General features: G+C 46.5%; 1 protein-coding gene across 1 annotated transcript; it reads right to left on the bottom strand.

Annotated features, from left to right (window-relative positions):
• Window positions 1–270: 270 nt before the first annotated feature.
• On the bottom strand, window positions 271–8,268 carry LOC128381789 (rac GTPase-activating protein 1-like). The gene is made up of 16 exons (XM_053341826.1): window positions 8,178–8,268; window positions 7,901–8,103; window positions 6,415–6,557; window positions 6,165–6,237; window positions 5,868–5,921; window positions 5,649–5,747; window positions 5,323–5,485; window positions 5,001–5,131; window positions 4,762–4,920; window positions 4,565–4,660; window positions 3,810–4,008; window positions 3,288–3,393; window positions 2,207–2,339; window positions 1,419–1,557; window positions 489–603; window positions 271–316 (listed from the first exon to the last, which is right to left on the bottom strand). Exons 1-16 carry the CDS (start codon window positions 8,266–8,268, stop codon window positions 271–273), a joined length of 1,950 nt encoding a protein of 649 aa, XP_053197801.1.
• Window positions 8,269–12,198: the final 3,930 nt, after the last annotated feature.

Here is a 12,198-nt window from a genome sequence, read left to right as displayed (position 1 = left end):
CACAGTTTAAAGTTTTAGCAGTGACTCAATTTGTCTGCTTCACAGTTTAAAACATGTTTATAAAATGATGAACAGCTGTTTGTTTTAAACACTTCAAGGTGAGTTTCAGGCTTCAGTCCCTCCAGTTAAACATTAATACACAAAAAAAAACAAAACCACAAGCAGATCCCAAGTTTACTGAGGTGTGTGTGTGTGTGTGTGTGCGTGTGTGTGTGTCTCTGTGTGCGTGTGTGTGTGTGTGTGTGTGTGTGTGTGTGTGTGTGTGTAGTGTTAGTTCGGTGAAGTGAAGAATCTTCTTCCCGGCTCTGCTCGTCCTCTGTAGGAACAAATCAGACAAACTGAGTTCAGACAGCTGATCACATGATTCCTGCAGCTCGACTATTAACCAGAACTAAGAGGAGAGAACACGTTAGTCTAATATTTGATCCCTTTAACGCAGTCTAACATGTGACGTTACTGCAGCACTCAGAGTCGTGGTCTGATCTTACGTGTTGCCTCCTGAAGCGGCTCCCTGGTTCCTGATCCGTCCTCTCACTGATCGTCTGCCGGCAGCCGCGTAGTAGCTGTTCAACTCCGGAGACGTCAGCGGCTGGAAGAGACGGACTGTGGAGGAGAAGACGACATGTATGAAGATCTCATGTTCATCTAAGGAAAGACTCGTTCATCCTGACTGAGGAGGTGAAAATGACATCTGACACATGCAGAGGAAATCTCTTCAGATACTTTTCAGACATAAAAATCAGAACTTGCATTAAATCGTACCGTTTCTCTCCACACAAAGAAAATTAAAGTTTGAGGTACTTTACTGTTGTATTTCCATGGGATGCTACTTTCTACTCAACCATTTATTTGACAGCTTTAGTTACTGTTCATGTTTATCTGCTGACCCTTTGGAGGGCCCCCACCCCCAGGTTTGAACCACTGGACTAAACTAGCTAACTGTATATAAAGTAGTATAAACTAGCTAACTGTACATAAAGTAGCGTAAACTAGCTAACTGTATATAAAGTAGCGTAAACTACCTAACTGTATATAAAGTAGCGTAAACTAGCTAACTGTATATAAAGTAGCGTAAACTAGCTAACTGTATATAAAGTAGTGTAAACTAGCTAACTGTATATAAAGTAGTATAAACTAGCTAACTGTATATAAAGTATTATAAACTAGCTAACTGTATATAAAGTAGTATAAGTACTATGCATACTACATCACTATAATACTGCAGTACTTTTACAGTAGTACTTTGTATTGGTACTTTTACTGCAGTAAAGTATCCGAGTACTTCTTCCATCACAGTTGGTGTACGAAGAGTCTGCAGTACAAATCTCTCTAAAAATGAATTGAAACATAAAAACTCTCCTGGCTGCATTAAAACATCCTCATATGAACTGTGAGGGCTGATGTGTGATGCTGAGTACCGTGCCCTTCGTCCTGGCTGCTGGTCTTGGTGGTCGAGGACAATGAGGATGATGAAGATGAAGATGGGATCTGGTTGGTGCGGAGTTCGAGGATCCGTCTCCACGACTCTTCAGGGAAGGACAACAAACGGCAAACAACCTGAGAGCAGAGAAACACTCACATGTGACCCTGTAAGTTAAGCTCCGCCTCTTCCTGCAGCTGAAACACTAGAAGAGCTCTCGTATCTCAGAGGGCCAGAAATCAGACCTGTAGCATTGAGGTGGCTCATATTCATACACACAGACATCATTGTAAAGCTTTTGGTCTTTCACACAACCACCTTTTTCTGTTCGCTCCATAGAAGCTGATCTCCAGCCTGCCAAGAGTCAGACTGACTTCCTGTTTCACGAATGACTTCACACAGACCATCCTGCTTTAAAACTTTACCTAAAATGACCTCAATATACCATATAATCCTCCTTTGGGAGTCCTCAAACCCCCGATCATGTGAAGATCTAACCTGTCGATCTAGAAACAAACTGTCCATCGAGTCAATGGCAGCAAAAAGGCCTCGTCATCACTGATCTGAGAGGAAAAGGAATAAAGCGAGGATGACGCTACAGTCTCCTCCTGGCTACTAAAAATGCTTTTAAGAAATCCTATAACCTATACTGCATCCTTCCACCAGGGGGCGATCAAGACATTGTGGCTTCATTTAGTGGATTTGTCACAGCGTCCATCTTTCAGGACTGATTAGACGTGTAATAACCGTCATACTGTTGGTGTGAACATCAGAGCAGCTGCTGACCTTCGCCTGGGTGAGCGTGTCTCTCAGGATGGTTGCTGGAGGCGGAGCAGACGTCCCGTGTCCCACCAGAGTCGGTCCAAACACCCGGGACAGATTGTTCTGGTCCATTTGACACCGAGGACTCCTCATGACCCTGAAATATGAAGTCACGACGGAAACAAGAACTGACTCCAAGAATCAAGTTTATTCTTCTTACATCCTGAAACACATTTAGACAAACAGTCCAGTGGTGGAAATACGAAGATCTAAGTAAAAAGACTCCTTCACCTGTCCTAAATCCTAAAACCTGCAAACTTTAGATGTTTACAGACGAGCTGATTATGTTCAACAGTTTAGGTTTTCATTATTTTTTGGTTTTTGGAGGTATCTGTTACGCTGGCGGCTAAGAACCTCCTGCCATCTGTAGAGCAGTAATGGAGACGTAGAGGAGCTGGAAGATGAGTTTCAGTCCTCTGGTCTCTTTAATGCTCTCCATCAGTCTGCAGGTCTGATATATTATAATGAACATGATTAAAACTGATGCATCAGTAGTGTTTATCTGTGCATCTTAGCATCATCTTTGTATCCACCTAGATGATTGTAACTGGTTTAAATAAATAGAAAATCAAACCTCATAGCAGAGTGATAGTGGGAGCAGTTGGGTGTAGTTGGGTGTAGTTATGACCTCATAGCAGAGTGGTAGTGGGAGCAGTCGGTTGTAGTTGGGTGTAGTTATGACCTCATAGCAGAGTGATAGTGGGAGCAGTTGGGTGTAGTTATGACCTCATAGCAGAGTGATAGTGGGAGCAGTCGGGTGTAGTTATGACCTCATAGCAGAGTGGTAGTGGGAGCAGTCGGGTGTAGTTATGACCTCATAGCAGAGTGGTAGTGGGAGTAGTCGGGTGTAGTTGGGTGTAGTTATGACCTCATAGCAGAGTGATAGTGGGAGCACTCGGGTGTAGTTGGGTGTAGTTATGACCCCATAGCAGAGTGATAGTGGGAGCAGTCGGGTGTAGTTGGGTGTAGTTATGACCTCATAGCAGAGTGGTAGTGGGAGCAGTCGGGTGTAGTTGGGTGTAGTTATGTTGGACTCTGAGCTTACTTGTGAAAGTGCAGCATGAGGAAAGCCAGCGTGTCTTTGTTGGGTTTCGGCAGCTCTGCTACAGCCTGAAATATGGCGGCAGTGCTGCTGTCTGCATCGGACATCTCTGCAGGGACACAGACACAGAGTGGTGAGACGTGGACAGACAGCTGGACAGACGGATGACAGACGGGTGGACAGACAGGAGGCCAGACAGAAGGACAGACAGACAGCTGGACAGACGGGAGGACAGACGGGAGGACAGACAGGAGGACAGACAGGAGGACAGACGGGAGGACAGACAGACAGCTGGACAGACAGGAGGACAGACAGGAGGACAGACAGACAGCTGGACAGACAGACAGACAGACAGCTGGACAGACGGGAGGACAGACAGACAGCTGGACAGACAGACAGACAGACAGCTGGACAGACGGGAGGACAGACAGACAGGTGGACAGACAGGAGGACAGATGGGAGGACAGACAGACAGCTGGACAGACGGGAGGACAGACAGACAGACTTGTGACATGTTGGACTCACCTGCTGCCTCCATGAAGGTGCGGTGCAGTTTGAAGGTGACCAGCGGCTCCTTCAGCGTCCTCAGGAAGTCTTTGAGGAGTCCGCAGAGCACGTGGACGTCCTGAACTCGACTGAGCATGAGCGGAGTTTTCCCCTGAAGGAAGCGATCCTTGAGATCCTTCACGAGCCGCTCACCTCCAGGAACTCTGTACAAACCCCGCTACACACACACACACACACAGGTCATGTCTCATGTGTCAGCGTTATGTCAAAGCCAAACGTCTGATTATCTACTAAACTCTGATGGATCAATCAAAGTCATGTGAAGGCTCTTTCCACATAGAGCAGGTCTAAACCGAACTCTTCAGGTTTCATTTAAAGAGACCCAACATTCCCACATGAGACACAGGAAGAACCCTCAGAACCAGACTCAGAGTGGGAGAACATCTTTTAACAGGAAGAACCCTCAGAACCAGACTCAGAGTGGGAGAACCCTCAGAACCAGACTCAGAGTGGGAGAACCCTCAGAACCAGACTCAGAGTGGGAGAACATCTGCCTGGACCGGTTGGAGGAGAGAGGGGAAGAGGAGGAGAGAGAGGAAGAGGAGGAGGAGAAAGGAGAGGAGAGAGAGGAAGGAGAGAGGAGGGGAGCACATTGATGGATCAACACTTCCTGCTGCTCTGAAGGGATTTACAGATTCAAAGACAAGCAGAGACAATATTCCGTTTCCTGGTCCAGACACCGATGAGAGACCACGAAGACTGGGACAGTTTACCTCCTGCAGTCCTCTCCTCTCGATCTCAGTCACACACTCGATGAGCAGCTGAGGAACTCTGGGATGCTTCAACGGAGCAAAACTTTCCAGCGAGTTCTGAGGAGGAGAAGACGCAGTGAAGTTCACAGAAGGAAGACGTGTGATTGGTTGTAGTGTTAGGTCTCCTGCAGCTGAGCGAGGGTCTGATGGACCGTTACCGTCTGAGCTGTACTTCCTGGTGTGGCTCCCAAGCAGACCGTGACACACTTCTGTTTACACTCTGGATGAGCGATCACTCTGCACTTCCTGCACTTCATGGCGATCTTCCCAAAGCGGATCCTCTTGCCGCAGGGCGAGCAGGTCTCGGTCCAGATCACCTGACACAAGCAGCAGATTCAGGATCAGTCAATGAGCCGGACGTTCGGACATGAAGCTCAGCGGCTCGACGCCTTCGTACCGTTTTAGACACAAACACATGTTTGGGTGTTTTGTCGGCTCTGATGACGACGCTCTCCTCCAGCCTCACTGCAGGTTCAGGTTCAGGTTCAGGTTCAGGTTCATCACACGGACACCACACCGATGTGTCGTCTGTCAGAGAACCAGAAACACTGAAATCAGCATTCTGCTAACTTCACTGTAAAATCTGAAAAGTTAAAATCAACTTTTCTTTGAATTTAAATTGTTTAATTATCAATTTCAGACCTTGAACTGCAGTCTGAGAGAGTGTGACGGTGCTTTCAGCAGTCACACAGTAATGAGATATCTGAACACACCCCCACCTCCACCTCCTCCTCCTCCTCCTTCATCACAGTCTGAAACAGCATACTCCTGAGTGATGCAGACAGCGGTATCGGGGCTTTCCTGTGTGATTCCCAGAACCATGTGGATCTTCCCTCGAGAGTCCGGAGTTGACACCGACGCCTCCACAATGGTTTCCACCTCCTGACACACAAGACTCAGACTAAAGTACTAGTACCTCAAACTGTACTACAGTAAAGTACTAGTACCCCTTACTGTACTACAGTAAAGTACTAGTACCTCTAACTGTACTACAGTAAAGTACAAGTACCTCTAACTGTACTACAGTAAAGTACTAGTTTGTCACCTTCTCCAGCGTTCTCCTCTCCAGCGGTTCTGTGAACATGTTCCCTCCTCTTCCTCGCCTCCCAACCGCAGCAGCGACAGTCAGACCCATCGATGATCTCTGCAGAGAAGCAGCAGAACAGTCAGGAGTCAGGGTTCAGGGTTCAGGGTTCAGAGGCCAGGGATCAGAGGCCAGGGGTCAGGGGTCAGAGGTCAGAGGCCAGGGGTCAGGGTTACGTACCCGTCTCTCTCTGGCTCGAGACTTCAGCGGTTTAATCACAGATGTGTCCACGTCCTGAAATAATACGGCAACACAAACACTTAGCTTCTTCTTCACATATTAGTTGTTTCATTTATTTCTTATTAATAGAAAATATCCTCAAATAAAAGTACTTCTCTTTATACTTTCAATATCTTTCTATGATTTAATAAAAAGCTGTAAAATGAAGTGAAATCAGCAGCGTGGAACCTGATGCATGATGTGACTAAAAACCTTAAATACAATAAAGCGCTGCGTCTGTTCGGGTTGTGACCTCACCACGTCGTCATCGGTGCGATCGTAGCTGATGTCAGAGTGAGACAGGAAGGACGACTCGTCGATGACGGTCAACCTGACACATGAAGAGTTCAATCACTGCTTTGATATAAACATGTTTTAAATGAACTGAATCCATGTTCTTTGTTTCCAATTCAGATTGTTAAATGTTTTAATATAAAGCTCACAGAGTATGAAATGCGTGATATGAATAACTGACGATCAATATTTGGCATTGATTGAACGTTCGTACCGTTTGTTGCTCCGGTGCAGAAGCGTCGTATTCGCTCCTTTCTGTTCAAACGTGGCCAGAAGAGATTTCTGCTCGTCGTTCAGACAGGCGCTGGACTTGCTGTCATGAACCAGGATGTCACACATGAGCTGCATCTGCCTTTGCTGCCAAAGAAACACAACAAACATCCTGATGAACATACACAGTTTGACCTGAAGGTGGCAGCAGAGGGAAGCTCATCAAGTCTTAACATCTAGTGAGGAGCAGGTATGATAAGTTAACCCTCCTGTTGTGCTCAGGTCAAGGAAGGAAGGAAAGAAGGAAGGAAATGAGGAAGGAAGGGAGGAAATGGGAAGGAAGGAAGGAAGTGGGGAAAGAAGAAAATGAGGAAGGAAGAAAGGAAGGAAGGAGGAAAAGAGGAAGGAAGTAAGGAGAGGAAGGAAGGAAGTAAATGAGGAAGGATGGAAGGAGGAAAAGAGGACAACAAGAGGGTTAAAGTCCAGGATGTCACACATGAGCTGCATCTGCCTTTGCTGATAAGATAAAGTCCATCTGACATTAACCTTCCTGTCGTCCTCCCGGGTCAAACTCACCCCGTCTGTTTTGACTGTTCCTTCTTTCCTCCCTTTTTCTCTCCTCCCTCCCTCCTTCTCTCTTTCCTCCCTCCTTCCTTCCTTTCTTCCATCCTACCTTCCCTCCTCCTTTCCTCTTTCCTTCCTTCCTTCTTCCTTTCCTCTTTTCCTCTTTTCCTCTTTTCCTTTCTCCCTCCTTCACTCCTTTTATTCCTTCCTTCCTTTCTTCCTTCTTTCTCCCTTCTTTCCTTCCTTCCTTCCTTCCTTGACAACAGGAGGGTTAAACTACTGGAGACCTGCTCTGTAAATCACTTCAGAGTTTAGCAGATTATTTTCTCAATTTGTCTCTAAAAATGTCAGAAAAGTGAAAATAAAATCTTATAATCTCCACAGTCAAAGGTTACGTCTTATTTTGTAGGAACAGTCCAAAAGAAAAGTCAATCAACCACACAGGAGGAGCTAAAAGAAGCACATCCTTTCTTTAGGTCCATCAAACATTAATAGCTGGAGTCACACTGAGCCTGATCGCATCCTGCTACACTCTGAGCAATAACTCACATTAGCTTTAATGCTGAAGGCCGGACGCATTAGATCTGTTAGTGACACGCTGTCTGTTTCTGTCTTTTACTGCTGGTTTTATTTTTTTTAGTTAAGTTTATTAAGAACATGTTAAAATAGCGAAACACAACAAATATCAGATATTTACTCAGCATCTCTCACACCTGAACCCGCCTGAGTCAGACCAGGGTTATTATAGTTAACGAAAACTAAGACTAGCAATGAAAAAATAATTTAGTTAACTGAAATTAAAATAAAAACTACAAAAAAAAGAAAACTAAATAAAAACTACAACGAACAATGTAAAACTAACTAAAACTAAACTGTAATAAAAAAGCAAACTGAAAATCTAAATAAAAACCATGAGTCAGACTCACCAGGTAGTGGTAGTCGGCCTCCACTCGGTAGCGTTTCTTCATCTCCAGGTCCAGCTGGTTGCGAGCGTGTTTCAGTTTGACCTCCAGAGCAGCTTTGGCCACATCGGACTTCACCAGCAGCTCCTTGTACTTCTTCTGCTCCAGCTCGGCATGCAGCCATTTCTTCCTGAAGCTCTCGAACTTCTTCACCACCTCAATGAATTCTGTGAGCGGAGGAGAGCTGAGAGTCAGACCTGCACCAGATACTCAGTGAATCTGCACGGCTTCGTTTCATCACCCAGCTCGGTGCTCATAGCGTTCTCCTCCACGACAATCCGCTGAAGGCAGAGAGCCAGAAGTTCATCCACCACCAGCCGAGACTCTCCCATCGCTGCTCCAGCTTCCAGCTTCCTGCTCCCTGCTTCCTGCTTCCTCTAACACACACACACACACACACACACACACACACACACACCATTGCAAATGTTACAGCAGCTGAATGGACAAAGTTTCTTTAACAAGCCCAATAATTATGATAGTGTTAATAAATAAGGTGAAAAAAGAGGGACTGTGGGCCTGTCATGGAGGTCAGGGACAGTACCCAAAGACTGTCCTTGGTCTCTGATCCTGTTTATGATCTTCATGGACAGAGAGAGTCCAGTTTGAGAACCTCAGAATCATTTCTTTGCTTTTTGTGGTTGATGTTGTTCTGTTGGACTCTACAGGTGAAGTCCTCCAACACGCTCTGGGATGGCTTGCAGTTGAATGTGAAGCGGTCGGGATGAGAGTCAACACCTCCACATCTGAGGCCATGGTGCTCTGCTGGAACAAGGTGGACTGCCCCCTCAGGGTTTGGGGGGGGGGGGGGTTACTGCCCCAAGCGGAGGAGTTTAAGTATCTGGGTCTTGATGCAGCGTGAGATTGACAGGTGGATGGGTGCAGTATCAGGTGGATGGGTGCTGCATCAGGTAGATGGGCTCTATCAGGGCTGTCCCTGGTCTCTGCTCCTGTTTGGGATCTTCATGGACAGAGAGAGTCCAATTTGGGGACCTCAGAATCAACTCTCTGCTTTTCGTGGTTGATGTTGTGCTGCTGGACTCTACAGGTGAAGTCCTCCAACAGGCTCTGGGACGGTTTGTAGCTAAATGAGAAGCGGTCGGGATGAGAGTCAACACCTCCACATCTGAGGCCATGGTGCTCTGCTGGAACAAGGTGGACTGCCCCCTCAGGGTTTGGGGGGGGGGGGGGTTACTGCCCCAAGTGGTGGAGTTTAAGTATCTGGGGGTCTTCTTCACATTAAGGGTCAGATGGAGCCTGAGATTGCAGCACCAGGTGGATGGGTGCAGCATCAGGTGGATGGGTGCAGCATCGGGTGGATGGGTGTAGCATCAGGTGGATGGGTGCTGCATCAGGTGGATGGGTGCAGCAGCAGGTGGATGGGCTCTATCAGGGCTGTCCCTGGTCTCTGATCCTGTTTGGGATCTTCATGGACAGAGAGAGTCCAGTTTGGGAACCTCATAATCAACTCTCTGCTTTTTGTGGTTGATGTTGTTCTGCTGGACTCTACAGGTGAAGTCCTCCAACAGGCTCTGGGAGGGTTTGTAGCTAAATGAGAAACGGTCGGGATAAGAGTCAACACCTCCACATCTGAGGCCATGGTGCTCTGCTGGAACAAGGTGACTGCCCCCTCAGGGTTTGGGGGGGGGGGGGGGGGGTACTGCCCCAAGTGGTGGAGTTTAAGTATCTGGGGGTCTTCTTCACATTGAGGGTCAGATGCAGCGTGAGATTTACAGGTGGATGGGTGCTGCATCAGGTGGATGGGTGCAGCAGCAGGTGGATGGGCTCTATCAGGGCTGTCCCTGGTCTCTGATCCTGTTTGGGATCTTCATGGACAGAGAGAGTCCAATTTGGGGACCTCAGAATCAACTCTCTGCTTTTCGTGGTTGATGTTGTGCTGCTGGACTCTACAGGTGAAGTCCTCCAACAGGCTCTGGGACGGTTTGTAGCTAAATGAGAAGCGGTCGGGATGAGAGTCAACACCTCCACATCTGAGGCCATGGTGCTCTGCTGGAACAAGGTGGACTACCCCCTCAGGGTTTTTTTTTGGGGGGGGGGTTACTGCCCCAAGTGGTGGAGTTTAAGTATCTGGGGGTCTTCTTCACATTGAGGGTCAGATGCAGCGTGAGATTGACAGGTGGATGGGTGCTGCATCAGGTGGATGGGTACAGCATCAGCAGTGATGACCGTCCTGGTGGAGAAAGAGCTGAGCCTGAAGGTGCAGCTCTCATTTTAGCAGTCAGTCTACGTCCCAACCCTCACCTCTGCTCACCAGCTTTGGGTAGTGACCCAAACAATGAGATGCTGGATCTAAGCAGAGAGAGTCTGGGCTCAGCCTTAGAGATCGGGTCAGGAGTTCAGACATCCGGGGGAGGCTAGGAGGACTGTGGATTTAGTCCTCCATCACTTCCATTGTAAACATTATGAAGGATCTAATGGTCAGTATGAACAGGAGGAATCATTACACACACACACACACACACACACACACACACAGGTTAACTCACATGTTGGAGGTGAACCTGCAGCTCTTCTCACCACCAGCTGTACTCACTTCTCCTCTTAACTGTGTGTGACCATGTGACCTCAGCGGCTGCTCCTATTGGTCCAGGTGTCATCGGAGCAGCTGCTCCTATTGGTCCAGGTGTCATCGGAGCAGCTGACCCTATTGGTCGAGGTGTCATCGGAGCAGCTGCTCCTATTGGTCGAGGTGTCATCAGAGCAGCTGCTCCTATTGGTCGAGGTGTCATTGGAGCAACTGCTTCATCATGAGAACGTTTAACAGCCGAAATGTTTTTGGTGGATTAACTTGATTTATTTCTGTTTTAATGTTTTATTTTCAGCATTAATATATTTATATCATAGCTCAGCGGGTAGAGCACCCGCCCCATGTGTTGAGGCTATAGTCCTCGTTGCAGGTGACCCCAGTTCAAGTCCCGAGCTGAGCGGTCTTGTTCTGCGTGTCGTTCCCCCCTCTCTGCCTCCTGTTTCCTGTCTGTCTCCACTGTCCTGTACATTAAAGGCAAAAAAGCCTGAAAAATATACTTAAAAAAAAAAAAAGACAAAACAACTGTCACCTTTACAAGATATTGATTTGATCTCCTTTTTATTTTAATTTCTTTTAACTTTTATGCCCCATGCACTGCGACTCACACATCTTATTTACAAGCTGTTGTTCCAATAAATCTGTTTCAAAAAAGATCAATTCAATGAATATTTGATATTATTTTTAAAACAGAGACACAAACAGCTCTGCAGCAGTCACTGCTGTGATGTTTCACACACATGTAGGGGAACATCTGGCTCTGATTCAAAAAGAGACAGAAAGTCCAATCGGGCTGCCCTTATCTGGTGAGACCGTCATAAATTGGGATCCACAGAAATGTAAATAGCTACGGTCCTCCCAAATACACCTCTCGCTCAGAGACTTAACTACACAAGGAAAAGGTGTAAATTCTCAGGTTTTACACCTCAAATGAACTTTCCACCCGGAATAAAGACAATAATGGCTTCACTGTTAATCTCTTTAGACATTGTGAGTGACATGTTAAATCCGTTTTGTCATCTGTGAAGCAAAACATGAACATTTGTTACTCAAGAAAACATTCCTTTACCTTCACCTCCAAATGAACTTTTATTTCTGCCATAATGCAGCGGACAATCAAAATACCTCTTTGAAGAAGTAATAAGCCACTTCTGTAAGTAAAAACAGTGTTAAAAAGTCCGACAGGAATTCAGAAAACGTAATATCATTACCTGAGTCAGACAGATTTTAATTAAAATACACACACACACACACACACACACACACACACATGCACACAGTTACACACACACACATGCAAACAGTGACACACACACACACATGCGCACACACACAAATGCAAACAGTTACACACACACACACACATGCGCACACACACACTTGCACACAGTTACACACACACAAGCACACAGTTACACACACACATGCAAACAGTTACACACACACACATGCACACAGTTACACACACATGCACACAGTTACACACACATGCAAACAGTTACACACACACACATGCACACAGTTACACACACACACATGCACACAGTTACACACACACACATGCACACAGTTACACACACATGCACACAGTTACACACACATGCAAACAGTTACACACACACACATGCACACAGTTACACACACACACATGCAAACAGTTACACACACATGCACACACACACACACATGCAAACAGTTACACACACACACATGCAAA

The sequence above is a fragment of the Scomber japonicus genome, chromosome 20, assembly GCF_027409825.1.
Source record: "Scomber japonicus isolate fScoJap1 chromosome 20, fScoJap1.pri, whole genome shotgun sequence".
Classification (NCBI taxonomy): domain Eukaryota; kingdom Metazoa; phylum Chordata; class Actinopteri; order Scombriformes; family Scombridae; genus Scomber; species Scomber japonicus.
This window is presented reverse-complemented; position numbering and strand designations above follow the sequence as displayed.

Excerpts from the sequence above, each read along its gene's own strand:
- LOC128381789 (XM_053341826.1), bottom strand. The coding sequence starts at position 8,268 with ATGGGAGAGTCTCGGCTGGTGGTGGATGAACTTCTGGCTCTCTGCCTT. Across the intron at positions 5,132-5,322 it reads AGGAGGAGGAGGAGGTGGAG|ACGACACATCGGTGTGGTGT; the intron begins GTGGGGGTGTGT and ends GTTCTCTGACAG. Across the intron at positions 4,921-5,000 it reads ATGTGTTTGTGTCTAAAACG|GTGATCTGGACCGAGACCTG; the intron begins GTACGAAGGCGT and ends TGCTTGTGTCAG.